This window comes from Terrapene carolina, unplaced genomic scaffold (assembly GCF_002925995.2).
Source record: "Terrapene carolina triunguis isolate 2854851 unplaced genomic scaffold, T_m_triunguis-2.0 Scaffold229, whole genome shotgun sequence".
Taxonomy (NCBI): Eukaryota; Metazoa; Chordata; order Testudines; family Emydidae; genus Terrapene; species Terrapene triunguis.
The window spans coordinates 1,391,788-1,416,199 of record NW_020664580.1 but is presented as its reverse complement, the minus strand read 5'-3'; the positions used below and the strand labels follow the sequence as shown (position 1 = coordinate 1,416,199).

Below are 24,412 nucleotides of genomic sequence, written 5' to 3'. Positions count from 1 at the left end.
GATGACTTATAGGGAAAGGATACTTACTTAGGCTGCTATAATGATCAAGAACAAAAAATGATGGTAATGTTCTACTAGGGCAACAACAGAATGGGCCACCAACTGTGTGGTGCTTTCCTTTAGCAAAATCTGAAACCCAACAAGGTCAATCGGATTCTCTAGGCAGACTAAGTAAATAGACCTCTGTTCTTTAGAGAACAAAGATGAACTCTGTTTTCAGACTAGAGGAAGTGATATCCTGACCATAACGAAGGTGTAATGTTCACCCCACTTTATCTCCAGCGAGAGTCCAAAAACAAGTATATGGAACATGATATCATTGTGATTGTCCGTCATCAGCACTTGAAAAACAATAATGAATTTAATAAAATGTGGGTGTGAGAAGTAGTGTGAGCAGGGTAGCTCATAAAACAGGATTTTTTCTTAGTTTTCCTTTGAAGTACCCAGTTCCTGCATTTTAAAAGTTGGCTGATGTTTGGGGAGCCCCTCCAAACTTTTTAGAAGCATCTGATACAGATCAGCAGAAAGGTTAGTGTGAAGGGCAAAAAGTCAAAATAGAAGTTTAGTGGGAAGAGCTGCCCTCTGGAAGATAACAACTGTAAAGTTATTTTAAGTCACAAAACTAAAGCTCTGGATTGAAGGCCTGAAATATTATAAGTACCACACATGAAAATATTTATTAATTTTTATAGTGCTCCTTTTATGTTTCACTATTTCTAATGTCCATCAATATAACGTTGCCATTTTTTGATTTTTTCTAACGAGCTAGTAATTAAAATGGGCACAAACAGGAAGAATTTATGAAATACAACAGCAACCTTGGCTGAAAAGATTTGCCTACGAGCCCTAGACGAAGACCACATTGTTTGTACAGTATGTGGCACATAGAACAAAAAGACAGTCCCTGTCCCAAGAGGCTTACAACAATCTAACTCACCTAATATAAATGTATTAGCTATGTACATCAAATTCTCCCATACAAATTAAATCCTCAGTGGGCAACTCCTGTTAGGATGTTTCTAGGCCCCATTAACTGCTATCAGTGTCAATACTTTTGATAATCAAGACAAATAAATGTTTGTACTGAACACAGATGTCAATAATTATGTGGCACTAGACTTCATCACAATTGGCTGACAATGCCAGACAAATAAAAGGACTTGGTGTCCTTCAAACCAGTTTAACACATTGTGACAAGCCAGATAGTTCTAAACATTTATTTGAAAAAAAAAAAAAAAAAAAATAAAAAAAAAAAGTTAAAAAAAAAAAAAAAAAATCACAAATAAGATGATGATGTTTCCCATAATATTATAGGGTTTATTGATTTATGCCCAAATTCAGCAAGGAATCTAAGTACATACCTAACTTCAAACAGATGTGGGACTATGCCAATGCTTAAAGTTAGCCATGTACTTAAGTACCCTGCGGAATCAGGGCCTTAATAAACTGTGATTAACTTAAACACCTGGTTTGGCATGGGAAATAAATATGACTTTTAAAATGTATTAGATATTTTGCATTTCTTAAAATAAACCCACTTGAAAAGCACATATAGTGCTCTACAATCATATTCATAATACCTGGTAGTCCAGGTGAGCCTCTCTCTCCTTTTTCACCTTTTAAGCCTGGTGGGCCATGCAGTTCCCAGGAGCCTGGTTCGCCTTTCATACCTGCCATAAAAATATTGCCAGAAAATGAAATGCATTCTTAGCAAATGAAAGTTATTGCAAAGTATAATTTTCAAATATGGTGTAACAGATACTGTGTTAGTGATGGACAAACCACAAAAGTTTTGGGAAAGGATTCTAAACACATCGCTGTTTATTCCAACTTAGAGGCTCCTTTCCCTTGTTACAAGCTTCCCCAACTTTCCCCATAACTGTTTAATAGGTACTGATGCCTTCTCCCTTCCCATGACATTTCAAAAGGACTGCCATTTCCTCTTTGCCTCAAGAACCTGAAATAACGCCTCTGTAAGGCTGTCTCTGTCTTGAGATCTCTCCCCCTCTTGAGTGACCTGGGCTTGCCTGAAGTAAGCCAAAGCCAGAGAGCACCCCAGCTGAGATACCTTCTTGATGATCCTAAGAGTACTGTAGAGAAAGCACTATCAAAGGGTAGAGGTGTATCTCCAGCAGGCTTAATCACTCAGGCACTTGAATTTCTTATCACAGAGCAATAAATAATGACTTCTGTTGAGGCCAACACAACTATTTATAATTCATTGCTTGTGATAAGTGAGTGTGACTAATGGGAAAAAAACAATATTCTTTCAGAGAATATAAAACCTTTTAGCAAGATTTCCTTACCAGGTGGGGCAGGAGAGTGTGTGTGTGTGGGGGGGGGGGGCGGGGGGAAAGGGGTAGACCTGCACCCAAATCAATGTTGAGTTTGCGTCCTCTCTTCCATGTATTTGCTCCCCACCTCCAGTTTCAATTGCAGTTCTACCCTGTCAGGTGACTAGATAACATGGCACTCTTCTTACTCAATGGATCTGATACCAGTGGGTGATATTCACTCCCACATAATGGGATTTTTCAGGCTGGATTCCCCACCACAGTGCCCCTTATGTAATCATTTACACCTGAGCAAAGTGGGTGTCAAATAACTCCATTCTTATGTGGTTGCATTTTACAGCTACTTTGCCAGGTGTAAATGGCTACACAGGTGCAAAGTGCAGTGTTCCTATGCTGAGTGATGGGCAGGAGGTATGGCAGTGAAGTTCACTCCTGAAATCCAGAGACAAGGCATGGGGCTACAGTGCAGTCCTCTCCGTGGCCACTCTCCACAGTTCCAATTTATAGGCTGGAGTAGCCACTGAAACCCTACACTCCAGTTGTGCAATGTATTAGTGCCACTGGATCCATATTAACACAGATCCCATGGCCTCTTTTATAATTTACACACATTGCATCTGTATCTAAGGCTGGTGCAGAAACCACCTCCGTCTTGCTTGGGCCCTGCCTGCATGGCTGCACCAATGCCCTCTTCCCGTGCATACCCAGAGTAGTGTTTAATGGGGACTGAGGAATCACTGCAGGGGCTGGTGGGGAAAATGCATTCCAATGCCTTCCCTTTATGGGAATATTCATTCCCTTGAGAGGGTCTGCAGGGAGGGTGAATCTCAGCCTTTGGGGGTTTATATTATGATTTGGACCAATTTTAATGCCCATTGGACACAATTAATGGACTATTGGACAAAACTGGGCACAATTAATGGCTGTTTTTAGTTACACTCATGGTGTGCAAGATTCAAAGATCAGATTAGCAATGCAAAATGCCATGGGGGACAGGAGTTGAGGCTCTTTTTGGGAGCCGAGATGGAAGGGATGGGAACTGACTCAGTGGAATGTTCTCCAAGTACAAGGCCCCTGTCTGCTGCCAAGAGGGAGTAGTGCCAGCAATGCGGCTGGAAGGGGCTTAGGCCCAGAGACTAAAGTCTGTTGCACAGTTTCCTGTTCCATTGCTGGACTCTACAGGTTTGACATTCCTTCCTCCTCCATTATCCCTGAAATCCCTCTCCACTAAGGGGGAGCGACTAAAGGAATCCCCCACCTGTGATGCTTGCAGAGCTTCCTGGCCTAATGTTGCCCTCCCAAGGGCATTTCTGCAGGAGGGTGCAATATGTACCATTCCCTCCCTGTTAATCTGTCTCCCTTCACCATTGTTTCCCTCCCTGGGGATGTCTACACTGTATAGACACAGCCAAGCTAGCTTTGATTTAGTTAGCTCAAATAATAATAGCCATGAAGCTGTGGCAGCAACAAGTTAGCTGCTCAAGTACATACCTAGGGTCCCACATGAGATTTTATGAACTGGCCCATGCTGCAGTGGATTCACTGCTATTGTTATTCAAGCTAGCTAGATCAAAGTTAGCTGAGGTATGTCTACACCTGCTGCAGTCACACTTCTGTTTGCAGTGTAGACGTACCCTCTGTCACTTCTCTCTCTCTCTCTGCCTTGGAAAATTATCTTCTCTTCAATAGGGCTCACCTCATCTTCCTACAGAGTGAAGGGAAGGGGAGAATTTCTTCTGTCTCCCCAGAAAGGTTCAAACACTCTTTCCCTTGCAAGTGAAAGAGGTTTTGGTGGTTTGATCTCTCCTTTTCAAAAATCTCTTCAGGGGTAATTTGCAGTGATTCCTGCTCTAAGGAGGGGTTGAGCCTGTCTATGATATTTACTTAGGCACAGATCCACAAAGGGACTTCGGAGTTGCCACACTTAACTTTTAGGTGCTTAGAAAAATCACAGGAAAAACACTGCAATCCACAAAGCTTGAGGCCACGTCTACACGTACAGTGCTGCAGTAGCGCAGCTGTTCCGATACAGCTGTGCTGCTGCAGCGCATCTGGTGAAGACTGTCTATGCTGACAGGAGAGAGAGCTCTCCTGTCGGCATAAACCCCATTCCTCACCCCTGTGAGCAGCATAAGCTATGTCGGCTGGAGAAGCTCTCCCACTGACATAGTGCTGTGCACACTACCACTTATGTCGGTGTAACTTATGTCGCTCAGGGAGGTGGAATATTCACACCCCTGAGCGGCCTAAGTTTTGCCGACATAGGCAGTAGTGTAGACATAGCCCGAGCTAGGTGTCTGTGTTCCCAATACACTGAATGGGGAGAGATAGACACTTCAAACTGCGATCCACCAATCCAGCAGGCTAGGTGGGGAGCAGCCTAAGCTAGCTAGTGGAAGATGCTGACCAGAGGGATATGTGCTGAGTCACCCCATCTCATGGAGATAGATGTCCCCTGGTTCAAGTCCCCCCTCTGCCTGTGAGTACTCTAACCACAAGGCTATGAACTATTCTGATATGGGGTTCCCTCAATCTCTCCTATTGAAGTTGTTCCACTTCAATTAAATAATTAAATATTAATGGGCCAGAGATAGCATTAGAATGACTAGAGCCCAGTGGTGAGAGCACTCACCTGAGAAGTGGCAGGTCTCTGTTCAAATCTCTTCTCACCCTCAGGAAGAGGATGGGACTTGAACTGGGAGGTCTCCCACATCCTGGATGAGTACTCTGACCACTGGGCCAAGGGTTATACAAGAGGCCCTTCCTCCTTCTCCTCCCCCACTAAGCTGTGAGGGAGGAGAAGGAGGAACTCGCCTGAGGGGCCTGATCCAGTAGACATGCTCAGAGGCTGCCTACCAGGTTGGGCCCCACATATGACTTAGGAGACCCAACACCTCTCTTCGTCCAGTATGTGGATCACTCCCAGGCTTGGATGGGAGATAGGTGCCTAGAGTGAGGCAGCAGTGGGTATGCCCACAGGCAAAAAACTTAGATGTTGAGTGAGTTCAGGCACCTACAGGGTTCGGTGGCAGCTGAGTGAGAGTTTTGTGGCTCAGAGTGGTGCCTAAAAACAGGACTTAGGTACCTAAGTACCTTCATGGATTACACCGTTGATGCCCAAGCAATGGGACTGGAGCTCTGATCATAGGCAGGAGCTTCCCACTCTGACTGGCTGACCCAAGGGAATGTTCTATGCCATTCAGAACACACACAGTCACCTCTGAGAGCAGTGGGACCAGCATTCATCAGGCAGGAGTTGGGGCTCTTCTAGGCTGGCTGAATTGGGAATCAACCAATCCAGTTTTCTTCCCATAGGAGTAATTTCAGGTTAGACTTCGAGTTTGCTGTTGAGATGTTCCCAGAGCACAGGAGGACTGATTGTGTGACTGCATAGTCCATACAGTTCTATAGCCGATTATGACAGAGAACACATAACAATGGGACTGCAGCCTCACCCCACACAGCCACATCTATGTGTCTTATCCCTGGTCAAGAGATACCACTTCTGAGAGAAAGGATATTTCAGTCCCATGGCTCATTCACTCCTTGGCCTCTATGGTGAACACTGCCAAGAGGGTGCTAATTTGTACCAACAGTGTTGATGGGTTTTGGGATATGGATACTAGTTTAATATGAACACGATTGAGACTACAAAATCATTTCTTATGGTGTAGGTCGCCTAATAGCCAAGAGATGGCTGAGACTTTTGGTCACTACAACTAGGGTCATATTTGATCCAATACATTGCTACAAGAAGTAAAAAACCCAATAGTTTACCATAAATGTTAGCTTCTTGGTTTCCAGGATGAGCAGTGCCAACCTACACACAAAGAAATATATTCAGAATATTATCTATACAAATTATCTTATACTTATACAGCAGTTAGCATAATAGGGCCCTGATTCTGGCTGGAGCTTTTGTGTGCTATCACAGTACATATAATTAATAGTTTAAGCTGTATTAGTCAATTTGCCAATGTCCAAATATTAGCCAGTTAAGACTTATTCAGTATTGTGCATTCTTCAACATGCAGCATGCTTTCAGTGGGCTGTAAAAGATGCATTTTTGCAACATTAACCAAATTCTGCATTCAGTTATGCTAGTATAAATCCAGGGTAACTCAATTCAAGTCACTAGAATTACTCTGGATTTTCATCAGTGCAAATGAGAGCAGAATTTGATTTTTAAGATAACAGATTGTGGTTGCAGTGCTTTTCATCAACTATTAACACAAATCAATGGATGCTTATCTGCAGCTTCCAGGTGCATAAAAGGCACTTGAGAGAAAGAAAAGTGTGATCCAAGCACGAGACTGGGAGCCAGGAACTCCCTAATTCTATTCCTGCTGTGGAACTTATTGCCTGTCTGTAAAACAGGGACAAAATAACCTACCTCCTAAAGATATTGAGAGGATTAATTAATGTTGGTACAATGCTTTCAATGGATAAAACATTACATAATGCTAATTATTACTATTAATATGAATTGCATCCTAGTCACATATTAAAAATTCCACCGTGCAGCTGCTGCATGAAAAGATCCAATCCTGCAACACTCACTGTTAGGAGTTAACTTCAGTGGGTCTATTCGCATGAGGAATGCTTGCAGGATTCAGTCCATGGTTCCTTACGAATACTCACTTATACAGATGTGTAGAGTGGAGTATTTGTATGTACAAATTGGGGCAGTTTTATGTCATTCACAAATGTAGGGCAAAGCTATCTTGCATATTAAGATGCATGAAGAGGCACTTAGAACCACAAATTTCTTTTATCTGGGCAGTCATTAGTGCAATTAAAATATTTTCTTGCTACTGTTCACTGATTTTTAACCTCTGTGAGAATGAACTATTCTTGCTCTCTAAGTGGGTATCTTTCATTTTAACGGTTGCACAGAAAATAATTGCGAGGCATTGGTGAGAAAGTTGGCCAATCCGTAGAGCAATTCCTAGCAGATCTAATGAAAATAATTTCTTATAAGAAAGTTATACGTAAGATGGAGAATTTATGGATGGAATGAAAGAGATAAGAATAAAATTCCTAAAACAAAAAGTTAAAGCCTCATAGAAACGTAAAAACATCTTGTGGTCATTTTTCTGTGTCTGAGTTCATAAGTAAAGTTAATATGGAACGGGTTATAAAACCAGTAAATATATTTTTCTTTAAAGGCAGAAGAGAGATTATTTTCTTATTTTATACTTATTGATACTGATTCTCATTGTATTTATACCAATATAGATCTGGAGTCTCTCCTAAGTCAAAATCAACCTAAGTAAACTGGGGTAAGTGAAATGAGAACTGGACCCACTGTAAAGTGTTGAGTTATAATATGATGTACTGTAGCAGATGGATGATGCAGCCCTCCTGCACATCAGGCTGATGGGGGGGGCATAATGGCTCTCTAACAATATGTCTACACTGCAGTTAAACATCCGTATCAGCTGACTCGGGCTTGTGGGGCTTGGGCTATGGAGCTGTTTAATTGCACTGTAGACGTTTGGGCTCAGGCTGGAGCCCAGGCCTCTGGGACTCCAGGATGGGGGACGGTCCCAGAGGCCCAGCCCGAATGTCTACACCTCAATTTAAAGCAGTGTGGCCTAGTGGATTGAGTGCTGGAGTGAGACTTACGAGACCTGGGTTCTATTCCTGACTCTGCTACTAGCCTGTTGGGTGACCTTGTGCCTCAGTTTCTCCATCTGTAAAATGAGAATAATGATAGTGATCTCCTTGGTAAAGTGCTTTAAGATTCACTGATGAAAAGCATTATATAAGTGCTAGGAGGTATTATTTGGCAGGGAGGGATAGCTCAGTGGTTTGCGCACTGGCCTGCTAAACCCAGGGTTATGAGTTCAGTCCTTGAGGGGGCCATTTAGGGAACTGGGGTAAAAATCTGTCTGGGGATTGGTCCTGCTTTGAGCAGGGAGTTGGACTAGATGACTTCCTGAGGTCCCTTCCAACCCTGATATTCTATGATTCTATGAATTAAATAGCCCAAGCCCTGTGAGCAGAGTCAGCCACCAGTGTTTAACTGCAGTGTAGAAATACCCTGAGGCACAATCCTTTCCCATGTCTCCCATTGCTCACCTACTCAGCCCAGTGACTATATGCCACAATATGGCCTTTAGGAAAGCTCTAGTGTGACTCAGGCCTGTTCACAGTTTATTACGAGAGGTAATTTCTGTGATTTACTAAACAAAAAGCCTCTGAGGTCCTCTAAACCTTAGTGCCACATCAGCTCCCAGACATCCTGGGTGAAATCCCAGCCCCATTGAAGTCAATGGAAGGTTTGCAATTGACTTCAGTGGGGCCAGGATGTCACTCCTTGAGTTTTATGAGGCAATAACAGTTGGCATGTGTGACCCAGGGAACCCCTCAGTGCCAGCTGGCAGAGGGCACACCATAGTGTAACTCACATCAGGCCTGATACACTCGTTGCCCCAACCCACTGTTGTCAATCTGATTCTAAAAGGTGTCTGTAGCGGGGTAGTCACCCGCTCTGGATTGGGAGGGGTTAAAAACAGCCCTGGGAAAGGGCTGCCCCAGGGAGCCAACTATGAGCAGGCTTGAGGCAGCCAATCAGGGCCCAGCTGGGCCAGTATAAGAAGGGCTAAGGGAGGAGCTGAGTCAGTCTCACTACAGCCTTGGAGTGGGAAGGACCTAGCTGCCTCGGAGCAAAGGGTACCTGGGGCAGAACAGTGCTGGGGAAAGCAAGAGGAGCTGGGGAGCTCCAGCCTGGCAACTCCCCAGGCTGAGGTCTTGTTAAAGGCTAAGTAGGTACTGGGGCTGCAGAGGTGCAGCCCAGGGATAGGCAGAGGCAGCTGGTCCAACCTCCTTGCCAGTGATGAGTGGCCCGGCCATTACAGACTGCAGTCTGCCTCAGAGAAAGGGGGCTAGATGATGACTGGCAGTAGCCACTGAGGCAAAGTGGGCAGAGAGGGTTGGGGGGGGGTCCTCTGGGAGGGGACACCCAGAGCATGGGGACTGCTGTGGGGCAGAGCCCCAAGATAAGAGGGCACTGGGGTCTGGGAGGGACACGGGGCCTGAGGCAGGAGAGACACCAGCCAGAAGGGGGCGCTCCGAGGCTGGAACTGAGCTAATTCCCAGACGACCCACAGGAGGCACCGCGGCGGTGAGTGCTCAACTTGTTACAGTGTCACCTAAAGGTGTCGTATGCAAACTGGTATCACGCTGGTCATTAATATTACTGCCTGGTGTAAGTATGGGCAGAGTGTAAAGAATTATAGATGTGCGATAGAAATATCTTCTTCAAATGTGTCTGGCAAGCAGTGCATAAGCCTAGTCTGTTCTAGACAAAGGAATGTTGTTTCACCTGCTTGACTGTCTCTCCAGTGTAAATTGAGCAAGGCGAGGACAGAAACAATGGTACTGCATTTACATATAAGGTAAACAGAGCCACCAAACTAGCAAGTCGGAGAGATGATCACACAATGGAACAATCTTAACAGGGGATGGAGGCTGTACCCTTGAAAGAGAGACCATGGACTTTGGGAAATAAAAGCAGAAACAGAAAGTCATTTGGGCATCCATCATCTGAGGGCAGAACTCTTGAAATAGAGAAAGATGGATCCTTCAAACAAGTGGATTGAAGTCTCTGGGAACTGATTATAGGTGAGAAACCTGCTTAGACAAAGACTGTAACTTGAAGTTAGTTTTAGTCACTAGAAACTGTGGTTTGTTTTGTTTGTAACCTTTCATGTCTCTTTCTCTCTTACCTGAAATCACTCAAACCTGTGTTCTTTGTTAATAAACTGAAAAACAAAACCATCTCAGTGCTGGTTATGAAAGTGAAGCATGAGTCTTCCGCTAACCTAACCGGTTGATGAGGACTCTGTCTCTTTGCAGGCAGCAAACTTAACTTCTGCGACTGTCCAGTGAGAGGGACTGGACACTGCAAGGAGACGTAACTTGGGAATTGGTGTTCACTGTTACCTGCAAGGCAAGGTTTAGACTGGCAGAGTCCTGAAAATTTTGCTCGCAAAGCAGACAAGCTGGTGTGTCCAGGAGCTGGCACACAGCTCGGCAACAGCAAAGCTCACTCTTGCTGAGACAGAACAAGTAACGCACTGGTTCACAGTTCTGGGTGACTTGAGCAAGATGTCATAGCATGTGAATGGAACAATTGGAATGTAAGCCTAAGTAGGGCAAAAGAAGATTTTTTGTTTGTTTGTTTGATGTATGCTCTGCGTGTCCTGGCATTCAAAGAGACTAGACAATTTTATTCTGATTGTGGACTGAGAGGTATTGTACAAGCAGTAAAAGAAATAAAAGTTCCTCCCACCTCGTTTAAAAAAATCAGTAGAAACACATCTTTCCAAGGACAATTCTTATTTTTTTTAAACTCCCTTTGTCTCTAAACTTTGTTCGACTAACAAAATAACAATGTTACAAAGCTTTAAGCCAAAAGTTTACAATGTTGTTTATACCTCTCATGCATTCTACAAGGCATTCATCGTTGAGAATATAAAATACTCTGTTATCTTAAAGTCTTGGTCCTACTTCATCGTGTACATTGGACATATGACATTACCAAGGCAGATGGCAAAGCAGAAGTAGAGATTGAAGAGAGCTAAAACGTGCACAGAGCTATGTTTGTGTCACTTGTTCTCATGGCCATGCACTTACATATATCAATGTAATTTGGTAAAAGCAGGGTCTGTATATAACTTACTGGCATTTTGCAGTGGGGTCTGGGAGAAATTGGGAAAACTGTCTATTCAAAATGTGGAGGAAAATGAATTCAGTAAATAAAGATGATGATAATGATATAGCAACTAAATATTCAGATTTAATAGAAGATGACAGGCAAAGGACCCGCCCACAACACAAAAATCTCCTCATCCTGAATGGATTTTCTGGGTCATATGTTAAGAATGCTCTTGCATGGTGTGGCTCTGCCAGCAGGTGTTGGCCTTTGTGGATGGGGCAAACCCCTTAAATAAGAGTGCTTTCAACATCTGTGGTCAGGAGGTTCTGTCCTATATACGCAAGCTGGAAATCTGCCTGCAAACCTGTGCGATCTGAAACAATTTCAAGGTTTCACCTTACAACCGATTTCAAGAGCTGTGCACTACTGCAATGGCAGCAGGGCCCCACAGACCAACAAATAATCCCTCTAGGTACTTACTCCTTTGATGTGAATTACAGCCCCTGGAGGTCCAGGGGGCCCCGGGGGCCCAGGCAAGCCAGGAGGACCCTGGGAAGGCAAAACAAGGGGGAAAAGACATTTATTAGTTAGAACCTTTCAGACTGCAGTGCCAGCTGACAGAAAAAGGGCATGGGCCAATTTGAACATGGAGCCTTGTGCTAACTGGCCTGAAGGGAGGTTGAGCATTTTCTTGCATGTACAAATTTTTACCTGTAAAAAGAAAATGTGGATTCTAAGATTTGACCCACAATATTTAATAGACAGGAGAATTGCCCAAGGCTTTTGCTTTCAGAACAAACCAACCAACCAACCACAGAATTATATAAAAAAAGCTCCATTTGTTCCCCAGAAAACTCTCTCTTTGGATTATCCAAACTGCTGAGACATATACAATTACAAATTGCATTGTTCAAATGCCATTCAGACAACTGGACATTTAAATGCAGAACATCTGTAACATAAATCCTTGCCCTAAGGAGAGAGATTCTGAACCATTCAGTCATGTAGCCTTTTATGTTATTTAAAGTGAATTTTGTAATGTGGTATTATGCCACCGTGGGTTTGGCTCTGACAGCTACAGTTTTAAGCTTAACAGCGTGAAAGTTACCTTTGCTACTTGCTTTAGAGTTAGAGTTTTTAGGAACACATAAAGACCAAGGGTAGTGACCACACATACATTTACCAGTACAAAGTTTAGTTTAGTTTATAAGTAAGTTCTGATTACCCAAGCATATAGAAATTCTATACAGACCTATGCACAAGTTACAAACATAGTTATACTTACATTCTTAACAATAGTGTTAGGGTTTGATGGGTCTCTCATGCTTGATCATTAGTAGAGGGATGATTCCTGCTGGAGTCTCCCATAGGGAGCTCAATTTTCCCATTTTGGGCATCCCTTTTTATAATGTGATTCTGTTTTTATCTACATTCTGTGCATGTTCATAAAAGTGTCAACCCTCTTTTCTTTTATTGGTCTGTGTTCCCTGGAAACTTAAGTGACCCCAGTTTTCTATAGACTGTGTAAGTTACCTTTGTTTTTATTAGCATTGACGCACAATCTGTATTCCATGGTTTAAAGACACATGTCAGAAACAGAGACACCTTTACAGTATTTTTATGATCTAATAGTAATCTTTTGGGTAATTTTGCACAATATTACCACTAGGTACCCCTTTTTCCATAATTTTAGGGCACTGAGTTATTTTTTGGTCACTGGCTTGAGTTATTACTTCATGTCTCCAAGGCCTAAAATAGCTAAGCTAAAGTCTTGCAGGCCTCAACCTATGGGTTTTTGTGTTTTAGCTTGTCTTACTTATGTCTAATACTTGGTTCCTTTAAATACTGATCAATTTTAGACTTTTATAATCCTACAAATTCATTCTAATTAACATAAAATGAATATATGTAATATCACATATTAATCATAACATTACACAATAAATGAATAATAAACTAAAATCATTGGCTACAGTCCGCACACTACACACTCAGGAACTGCACTATTAACAATGGGCTACTGCACTGACATCAATGGATTTATTCTGGATTTACACCACCATAACTGAATGTGGAATCTAGCCCAACCTATAACATTGAATGCTATATCCATGTGGAGGCCCTGTGTCCATACACTGGGGCTTGGTCTACACTAACCCCTCCACTTCGGACTAAGGTACGCAAATTCAGCTACGTTAATAACGTAGCTGAATTCGAAGTACCTTAGTCCGAAGTTACCGCAGTCCAGACGCGGCAGGAAGGCTCCCCCGTCGATGCTGCGTACTCCGCTCGCCGAGCTGGAGTACCAGCGTCGACGGCGAGCACTTCCGGGATCGATCCAGGGCACTTCCGGGATCGACCCAGGATCGATTTATCGCGTCTTAACCAGACGCGATAAATCGAACTCAGAAAACCGATTGCTTACATCCGGACCCGGATGTAAGTGAAGACGTACCCTTACTGGTCCCTGACGGATCCCCACCCCCAGCTCCCTGCTAGCACTGCTACACTGGAATAACACTCTTCATTAGGGGTCTAAGCAGAGAACATAATACAGGCTGTAAGCAGGGGTACAGAGGGGCATAATGGATGAATGCGGGAAGAGGAGGAGAGGGCAGAGATTCTGAACCTGTCTGCTGCTCTAGCTGACTTCTCTTTCCATCTAAATGAACCACACTTTGATTACGTTGGCTAACACATGAGAACTCAAATTATTTAGAACAGTTGCACCTGGTAATGAGATTCTCTCATCTGATAGAAATGGAACAAATTCATAGAATTTAAAGCCAGAAGGGACTATTAGGTCATGTAGTCTGATCTCCTATATATCACAGGCCATAGAATTTCACCCAGTAACCCCTGTATTGAGCCCATTAACTTATGCTTAGCTAAAGGATGTCTTCCAGAAAGGCATCCAGTCTTGACAAAGATTTCAAGAGATGGAGAATCCAACACTTCCCTTTGGTAGTCTGTTAATCACTCTCACTGTAAGAGATTTGTGCCTAATTTCTAATTTGAATTTGTCTGGCTTCAGCTTCCAGCAACTGGTTCTTGTTTTGCATTTCTTTGCTTGATGAAAAAGCTCTTTAGTACCTGGTATTTTCTCCCCAGGAAGGTACACTAATCAAGTCACTTCTCTGTCTTCTTTTTGACGAGCAAAGACATTAACATAATCTGCCCTCATATCTATTGTGCAGGATTCACACTTGTGATTTCAACCTGGTGCGGAATATTTTTTAAACAAGCCACTCCAGAAGGGCACTTCATAAATACAATAGAACTCATTTAAAATACAGTCAATTGAAATATAACAGATTCCACCAACAGTGTAATGAACCAGGACACTATTTCTGATGTGAACTTAATCATATAAGGTCTTTTGTACAATATTGGTACTGATTTCTCTAGTAAAGCAACAGTGTACTGTGCTGGTGTACACAGAGCTCAGAGTGTGTGTATGTGTGGTGGGACTACCTGCACCTTGTCTTCCCTAATAGCATAGTACTGAAGTAGCTGCACTGTTGTTGGTACTAAAGTAATACATGTACCAGTACTAATTTTTCTAGCATAGACACGTCCTAAAATGGTACAAGAACTCTGATACGAATTACTATGCCAGATGTTGTATGGAAATGGAAAATGCTATTCTGGAACTTTTACTTAAGCTGAGTAGCACTTGCTGACAGACTACTTGCACGAGTGCTACCCAGTGTCAATCAGGATTGCAGAATCAGGATTTTTGTTTATCAAGCTCAAAAGCATTTTTGAATTCAACAACTGTAGAATATTTAGCATGCAAATCCTATAGGGCTCAATCCTGCACACACTTATTATCTGTGTAGTGTTTGTAGTGTCCCCCCGACAACTTGTGGTAGCAAGCACTACCAGGTAGGAAGTGTTTGAAAGATGAAGCCCAAGATGGGCCTAACTGAGCCACACTTACTTACTATGAGTAGCACTTACGTGAGTATCTCACTGAAGTCAATAGAACTACTCACACAAGTACGTACTGCTCAACTGGAGTTAGGATTACAGAAATTGTGGCTGAATTATTATTATTTATCAGGAGAAACAGAATGATCATGTTAGCATTTCTAGGTATTGCAAGCTGTTTTTATTCCTAGAATAGATTCATATCTATTAGCCTCGACACGGGATTATATTCTTGTTTACAATGAATTTCAGTACCACTGCAGAACTTACATATAATGTTACACCCCGTTCACCTTTTACACCTTTCAGTCCATTCAATCCTGGGCGGCCCTGAAATGAAGAGAAATATTTTAGTGTCTGTACAGAAGTAAACTGCTATTTTTATTCCATCTGAAAGACCCTAACACGTACAGGTCGTCCAGGAATACCAAGTTCTCCCTTAGGTCCAGAAGGTCCTACTGGTCCCTGGAGAGAAAATAGAAAGAGCGTGATTAGCTGAGAAAAGGAGCAAAATGTAAAATTTTCTATATTGAACATGATAGTGACTCATGTTTTGGTTATTTTGAAAGCACATCGATGTGTTTTTAAAAGAGGTTCCCTGTCTGCAGACTAATTCCTTTCAGCAACTATTCTGAGAGTACAGATGTGAAGCAGATAGGCCTGCATATAAAAACGGAACCCCAAGATTGTGATCTTTGGAGGACAAGGTTCTTTGCTCTCACTGTCAAAGTCTAAATTTCACCCAGATTTTGTGTGTCCAAAATGTTCAAAGCTGAGCTGCCAAGTACCAAAGTATAAAGGGGAACTTATAAGCATCGGTCTATAGAACAGGAACTAAAAGAACAGGAGTACTTGTGGCACCTTAGAGACTATGGCCTGGTCTACACTACCCCCCCACTTCGGACTAAGGTACGCAAATTCAGCTACGTTAATAACGTAGCTGAATTCGAAGTACCTTAGTCCGAACTTACCGTGGGTCCAGACGCGGCAGGAAGGCTCCCCCGTCGATGCCGCGTACTCCACTCGCCGAGTTGGAGTACCGGCGTCGACGGCGAGCACTTCCGGGATCGATCCGGGGCACTTCCGGGATCGATTTATCGCGTCTTAACCAGACGCGATAAATCGATCCCAGAACATCGATTGCCTGCCGCCGGACCCTCCGGTAAGTGTAGACGTACCCTAACAAATTTAGTCTCTAAGGTGCCACAAGTACTCCTGTTCTTTTTGCGGATACAGACTAACACGGCTGCTACTCTAAGAAGAGGAACTGTCTCTCTCTGCCTGAGTGAATGTGTGATTGGTCTTTTCCTATGATTTCTATGCCAACTTTCTGCTAGTCTTGCATTTTTTAAATTATTTTTGAGTGGGGACTTTTTAGAGTGATTAAAAAAATGTCTAGACTGACCTCAAATGTCTCAAAAAAACCCATAGACCTCGTGACTGGATATATTTTTCGATCTGTGGACTTTCCAAGTGCAAAACTACTGGAATGGGGGGAATCTTTGTTTACATAAAGGTGACCTAATTGGACCCCAGTGACCATGGCTGCTGGTGATTGCTGAACACTGGCCAGGTGATGTCATCATGCCTGACAAAGAAACCCATGCTTCCTCCACACTCCCAGCTGTAGGAGTCCAGCAACATGCAACTTCTAAGTGTCAACTTCCACAAGTAAAAACCTCTAGCCAGCAACAAGTCCATCCACATAAAACAGCAGAGTTGAGAAGACCACAGGCTAACCTTTTCCACCAGGCTGAATGAAACCTCAAGAGTAACCACCACCATTCTGTATATGTAGCAACTTTTGGATTTTCTTTTCTTTTCCAATTTGTATTAGCAGAAGGACACCTCTGCCTTAGCATTCGTGCAAATGTTTTTAACTCCAGCAAGTGGCTGGTAGTGAGTGAGTGTGTGTGTTTGAGTGCAAAAGTGTGTGTGTGTGTGTGTGTGGACAGAACCCACAGAATCTGAGAATGGTGCTGTGATGGCCCCGGGGTGCCATCTGGAACTGAGATACAGTTGAGCTCTCTCTCTCACCAATCTGGGTTCCCTCTTGCACTGTGACATTGTGACAAGCTGCAAAGCCCTCCAAGCTTGCACTCACACCAACATCCATAGCCAGGGGCCACACCCAGCTGTGTTCATAAATGCTCTGGCCAGCCACTCATGAACCCACATAGAGAAACTACAACCAAAATACTCTCAGCTCCCTAGCCTAAGACCCCAGAGTTATACTGTCCTGCCCTGGTCAAAACCCGACCAATATGAATTTATTACCCAGTCCGCCACTTCTACAAAGGAAAGTGGACGTGCACCAACTCTTGTTCATGAGCTGAGATTTATCCCCTGTGCACTTCAAACAACACTTCAAACAGTGTTTTAGGTAAAATATAAAATAGATTTATTAACTGCAGAAAGATAGCTCTTAAGTGATAGCAAACAGGTCAAAGTAGATTACCATAAGAAATAAAACAAAACCACAATCTAAGCCTAATGTACTAGTTAGTATTTGAATCAAGCAGTGTCTCACCCAGTTAGATAGTACAAGCAGGTTAGCTTTTACATACACAGGCAGGCTTCTTTCTTTCCTGTCTGGGACCAACACTTCCCACCCAGTTCAGTCTTTTTCCTCCGATACTTTCAGGTGTGTTGTTGTAGGAAGAGTGAGGTACCATCATGATGTCATTTCCCCCCTTTATATCTTCTTCCCACTTGCTGGAAAGCTCTTTTGCTGTGACTTGGGTCAAAAAGTTAACATTGTGTAGTGCTATCTCTGAAAGGTTTCTATTGTACACAGTTCCTGGGGTAATCCTTGGGATTGTGTATATTTCCTCAATAAGCCATTAACATTGTTTGGCCTTTTTATTGTTGTACCTGAATGGCTGCTTATGGGTGTTCTCAACCTCACAACATGTTTCAGTAGCACATACATAGCCAAACTTCATAGCTTCACATACGACAACAGCACATACAATCCAACGAGATATTAATGTCTAACAGATCAAGACTGTTAGAATGATATCTCACAAGGCATACTTTGTACAAAATATATCATAATTATATGACAGTGGTGAATATGGGGTGCCACAGGTACCTCGAGAGTAGTTCCTCCAATACCTAACAGCCCTACATTAACAACTGTGCTATCTAAAGATCACACAGGCTTATATATCATGCATTAGGGGTTGTCGCCAAAAATAAAAAATATAATCACCCATTCATCCAGACCACCTTACCAGTTTTAGACAAATTTTCTAAATTCCTGTTGCCGAGCCCCTCTTCCTTAGCTAATTTAAATAATAATTAGGAATGTATCCCTAAAAATATCAAAGGACTATTTGTTGTGGGGAAGAGCCAGGATCATTCAATATCAACAGTTGCTCCTGGGTCCTGATTTGAAATCATACCAAGAGGTATGTAATAATATAAAGATCCCACATTTTCAGTATTTACAAGTCAAACATTTTATTGTGGAATCTGGATATGAGGCAGCTCTTTCTAGACATTTAGCCACATTGGAAGAGGAACAAGCTGGAACAAAGGGTTTAATTTCTGAGATACATACAAATTTGACTGACAAAGATGTTAGGAAAACAACCCAGATGAAAAGATGGGAGAGGGATTTGGACAAAGAAATTGATCTGGATAAGAGTGTCTCCATATAGGAAATGGGATATACATCTTCGATTTGTGTGGCCCATAAGGAATGTTTTTATAAACTACTGTATAGATGACAACTGACTCCAGCTAAGCACCATCATATTTGTGCTATGAGAGAGGTGCTCTTATGGAGGAGTAGCATGGAAAGATACTTGCACATGTGTGATTGCACTCAAGAATTAGATGGTTTTGGGAGGAAATTATTAAAGAGATTCATTGTATGACAAAATGCTGGCTGGTTTCCTAGAGATCCCTGACCTGCTTGCTTAATGCTCCAGTAAAGGATCTGCATTTTAAAGAGAACAACAAATTCATTTCTTTTTATTGTTAGCAGCTAGACTTCATGTTGGAAAAATGTGACTCTTCCTCCTATGGAATTGTGGTACAGTCCTTGCAATGGAAAAGCTTTCACATAAAGTACGTACACAAGAGATGCACCAAAAAGAGGATAGGTACTTATAAATTTGGTCACCCTTTCTAGCAAACTCAGAGGAGGACTCCCCAGCCAGCAAGCCAGAATCTTTAGCCAGGTTCTTTGAAAATTAACCTGATCCTGAATAAGAAATATATGACATACCATGTTAATATTGTATTGTAACTTTGCCTTAATACAAGTTTCAAAAGGAGTTATATGTTTAATCTTTAATCTTCACCTAAATTTGTCATTTGTATTTTAAATGTAACGAGTGGTGTCATCTTGAATGTTTCTTTTATCACTTTTTATTGTGGGATAAGGAGACTAGCTATTTCCTAACCACCAGTAATTTGGGCAGGCTGCCTTAATTGGAATCAGAGCTGTAGTCTCAAAATTAGCTTCAGTCAGCGAGTGATTTGACACTCCCCACCCCCACACTCTGTATCACATATTTTGTTGGAACATAAATATATAAAATGGCACTGAAATTGACAATGTTCTGTTACTCTGGGGGCTGATAGCTAAAAAGATCACTGTCTTCTCAAGTTACATAGAGCGTGTAAGGAATTGTTGGTTTATTTGAGGTGGTTTAACCAATCTCATAATTTGATGATTCTAGAAACCCACCTTATTCAAATTTGATTTGTTCATATGTAATTTATATTATGTTTTTGTTTAGCTGTTCAGGCAATAAAATAGGTAAAATTAGAAACCTGTGTAGTCTGGATGTTTTTTCCTCTGATGTCAGGGTTCAGAACCAATGGGCCACCTAGTGGTGGTTTGTAGAACTGCTCTATACTCCTCCAATAACTGGTGCTCAGGTAGGAACACTGTTGGGTTTTGAGGGAAAGTTGACTTCTGTATATTGATCCCTTCTTTGAGTGAGCAATGTAGACTCCAGAATCAGTGGGAGTCTGGGGTGATGCATAGCACTGGTCAACCTAAAGGCTGACCTTTTCCACGCAACAATGTCTATACTGCTTGCACAGAACAGACAGATTCAGACGAAGACTTTCAGCAGCTTTTCTGCATACTGAATGATTTAAGAGTGTCACTCTTCATTGAGTGTCACCACGTCAAACCCAAGAATATTATTTTTCTTTGAGGCAGTAACTCTCAATATTGCCTGGGCAAAACAGTCAGTGCTGTACACTGTATGTAGTGTTAGAATTTTCTATTACAAAAATTAAATGGGTTTTTGATATCATTTCATCCTGACGTCAGTTTTGTAGGAACCAAAAATGCTCCTACAAAATGCTCGATTAGATGGTTGTTTACATTGCAGTGCCCAAAGACTCCAACAGGGATTACTCTCCACTGTGTTAGGCACTGTACAAACACAATCTGCATCCATGTTTTTGTTCTGCACCCGACACAGAGGTTGCAAAGGCAGATTTCTTAGTATACATTTTTTTTCCTGCAAACACTTTCTCACATAAGTCATATTACTCACACAAGTGGTCTTATTGATGTCAGTAGGGCTGGATCAGGAACTATATTCTGTTTTACTTGCTCAGGGCTAGAGTGTAGCTGGCCCGTAAGTGGCTGTAGTGGGGTGGGAAGGAGTGAGCAGATTCCCCTCACGCAGGCTGTGTAGCCAGAACTGCAGCCCTGGTAGTGGAGAGAGAACAGGAGCTGCTTCTGAGATGCTTTCCCCGGGGCAACTTGTCTGAAAGGGGGCATGGAGCAGGCAGAGCCATACTCTGTCTCTCCTATGCCATGCATGCTCCTTCCAGGGCAATGAGTGATTTGGGAAGTATTTGCCTCACTGAGGCAGGCTGCTTCCAGTGCTCCCCCTGGGGTGGCATGGCCCCCATACCATCCCTTACTATGGGCTGTGATGAAATGCCACAACCTAGCCCTACAGTTATTTTGCACATTTAAAGCTGAAATGGATAAAGAGTCTGATTCATAGCAACCAGTACCGGTCTCTGATGAAACTGATGGTAAATAATGACTGACTCATCATTTCGTTCTATTGCTCATGATTCATAGATTCCAAGGCCAGAAGAGACCATTGGGATCGTCTAGTCTGACCTCATGTAGAACACAAGCCATAGAACTTCCCTGAAAAAGTCCCTACAGAATATTTTTTAGAAAAAACATCCAATCTTGATTTAAAAGTTGCCAGTGGTTCCAGTCAGGAACGTTTAGGGATGAAGGAGGAAGAGAAGCTGAATAACACAAAAAGAAAGAACAGTTAAAAGAAACTAGACTGAAGATATGAAAACAGAGTAATAGTAACAAATGAGATAAATGAATAATGGAGTGAAAATGGGACAGTTAGAAAGGGAAAAAATAAGGAAAGCAGGGGACAAAAGCAATTTTGAGAGGTGACCTGCAAAGTAGTGTTTTTAACAATGGTAAAGCTGCAGAAATGTTCTGAATGCCTCTAGAGAAAATGAGGTCAGCACATTATTCTATTGCTCTCCTTAGATCTGCTTCCAAGGCCAGAAATCCTTATTCAAGTCTTCTTCACATCCTGTATCATCTATTGCAATTACTGTTTCCATGGGCTTCACAAGCCCCTGCTCTCACAGGACAGAAGGCAGCAGCTTCTACCTCCATGACACACAGTCCAAATTACACTTCTAAATTCAATTTGTCAATGAGGAACTGCAACGTGCCTTAGCTCAGAATGTGCCCGATAATTAAGAGCCCCTTTGAAAGTGCTTCTCAGTGTTGTGTTGTCTCTGACAGGCTGTTCAATGAAGTCTTGCTACTGCTGCAACTTCCTACAAGGATGTGCAGATCAGTTCATTTGGAAAGTGTGCCCCTCATTGCCCTGCTGTGTTTGCTCTTCAGCCAAGTCCTGCAGCGCTGCTACTGCTTTAGAGCACAGATCCACTAATAAAGCTGGGGCACTGGAATAGCTGCCTCAGCTGGAAGAGTTGTGTTCCATTCACAGCTGTGACTGGTGCATATAGCACTGAGATGAAGGCACATTTATTTTACTTTGTATTTTCCCACGTTTCTGACTGGGACAGTGCCCATATGACAGGGCCTCTCTCCTAAGCCCATCAGAGCCCAAAGGCTTCCCTAGTTACTATGCAAAGGGCTCTCGGGGGCAAATCAGGCTCTTGGCTCAGTCCAGCAGCAGTGGCAATGGGAGCACCGTCTTGTGCCTCTGCCATATAGCAGGGGAATGGGAAGGCATCCCTTTTGGCTGAGGATGCAGAGGGCCTTATCAGCACCCCAGAAAACTGGACATGAGCCTACGGTGCAAGATTGGCTGGCTACCCTCAAAGATGCTGGAGGTGAGCAGAGCATATAAGGCCAGCACTCTGTCCTCATTCCCACTCATCCCAGAAGGCTGTTCCAGTCCTTGGCATTCATATAGGGATTTTTTTACCCACAGACCCCAAAGCACTTTACAAAGGTAACTATCATGCTCTCCACTGTACATGTGGAAAAAGCAAGGCACAGAGAGGTGAAGTGACAGCCCGCAGTCACACAGTGAGTTGGTAGCACAGCTGGGAACAGAACCTGGATCTTATCATTCCTAGTCCGGCCTTCTATCCATGCTGCCTCTCGATGTCAAATTGCATAGGCAGCCTGGGGGTCTATTGGGAGTCAGCAGGGTGCCATGAAAGCTTAACCTTATAGCTGTATTTGGATGATATTCACCCTCAGGGTCCACACATCATCTGATTAATAAGATCTGAAATACTGATATTGTCTGAATATCAGTCTGTTCACCAATCCCTGCTCCAAACTAAGAGATTGATTTCCAAATTGATGGACTGTCAACTACATTCTCCTCTCATTCCAAATTGGCAACCATTTGTCCTTTGCTATTTTCTAACAGCAATAATGCATATTCATGGAGAGGCTAACCCATCTATCTGATGATTAATGTGTCAAACTATAGTTTGTGGCTCACATATAGTAATTCATTGTGTAAGCAGCCAACTAAAAAAACAAAAGAATTCATCACAGGATAATTCCTAGGCAAAAATATAATTAATGTTGGAATATTTTCAAGTTGTGTCATCCATCTAGTACCATCACGTATATTTCTCTCCTGCCCAAACATAAATAAATTAAAAGAGAACTTTACAATTAGTAATATAGGGGAGTTTTGCTGTACAATAATAACAACTTCAAGAATCTGAAAAGCCCATCAATACTGGCATCCAAATCTGCTATTTAATAATAAAATTGCGACATGTTACAGGGGATTTCAGACTCTTCTTTCATTTCCTGTTTGTAGTCAGATTGTGCCTGAGTGATCACAGCTGAAACCTAGGGTAGGAATAGACAGCAGCTGACAGGCAGGATCTCAGGGATGTGAAAGAACCACAGCATTGCCACCTCAAATGTTCAAAATTCATGGGTCAGGCCCCCCTAAATCATGAGGTTTAAAAATAAATAAATTATGGGTTCCTTTTCTTTGCCTTCTGGTTTTGGAGCCTTTAAAGAACACTTGGATCAAGCTTTTCCCTGCATCCATGAGGGCTAGAGATATAAACCAGCAAAAATAGGTGAGATTCTCACATAATCCCTTGTCTCCAGGTGCTGGGGTTTTAAGTAAACCATCAAATATTGTCAGACTCTCAATAAAATCACTAGAGTTGGTAACTCCCTCCTTATTTCTTGCTTCATGTTTCCAGCTCTGGCCCCTCCATGATAAGTATCAGTAACTTGGGGAGGGAGGGGAAGTCAAGTTACCACCACTTGCAGCAGCTAGGGGGCAAAAGAAGCAAGTGAAGCAGCCTGTGAGCATGGGGCTTATAGGAAGAGAGGCATTCCACCATCAACGGCAGGGTAGGGAGGGGAAATTGGATCCTCTGATAGTGAGAGGGTAGGGTTAGTGCTTTGATGTGCTTCCTGCAGGGAGCCAGCTCTCCCTAATCCTCCGTACCACCTTGGGAGGGCCAGGCTATCATTACCAAGGGAGGGCCAACTCCCTCGGGACATCACCAGTGCAAGGAAGCAGATCAAAGGTGCTAACTTGACCCTCACTCTAGCAGAGGGTTGGTTTTAGTGCATATTTTCTGCTTTTGTTATCAGCCATGCTGGCCTTGTAAGAATGCCACCACTCTTGACCTGCTACTGGAATTTGTACTGGCATCTCAGCCCCCAAGCAGATGCTACTACTTACTTAGTGCTGCTATTCCCCACCCTCCTTGCTGTCCATCTGGAGCCTTGAAAAGCAGGGAAGCAGTAGGTGGGACAATTCTCTTACATCTGTAACAGACTTCTTGGGAGCCTGCCCCTCGGCTGATCATGCCCCAGACATCATAAATGATCAACCTTGAAGGCCCACAAAGGTCCCATTTATTCTGAAGAACTCAAGTCATTCTGCTGCAGTTGAGATCAGGTGATGCTCTTGAGATAAAAGCCACTTGACTTCAGTTCAGTTGTGAGGTTGGCTGTGCAACTCTACCGGAGTTTAAGGGGCATCTGGAGCCTCTTCTTACCTTCCCTGCACAGAGTACCTAC

The 24,412-nt window shown here is 42.8% G+C and overlaps 1 protein-coding gene across 3 annotated transcripts in view; it reads right to left on the bottom strand.

The window, feature by feature from the left end:
- The window catches only part of COL15A1 (collagen type XV alpha 1 chain), a 69,466-nt gene that overhangs the window by 22,414 nt on the left and 22,640 nt on the right, over positions 1-24,412 (bottom strand). For 2 of the 3 annotated variants that reach the window (XM_026656367.2, XM_026656366.2), the window contains exons 8-13: positions 15,304-15,357; positions 15,163-15,222; positions 11,440-11,508; positions 10,984-11,025; positions 6,072-6,114; positions 1,581-1,670 (exon numbers count right to left, since the gene is read on the bottom strand). In XM_026656367.2, coding sequence (XP_026512152.1) covers positions 1,581-1,670; positions 6,072-6,114; positions 10,984-11,025; positions 11,440-11,508; positions 15,163-15,222; positions 15,304-15,357 — 358 coding nt within the window. The remainder of the gene's footprint in view (positions 1-1,580; positions 1,671-6,071; positions 6,115-10,983; positions 11,026-11,439; positions 11,509-15,162; positions 15,223-15,303; positions 15,358-24,412) is intronic. The other variant, XM_026656368.2, reaches the window with a different exon arrangement.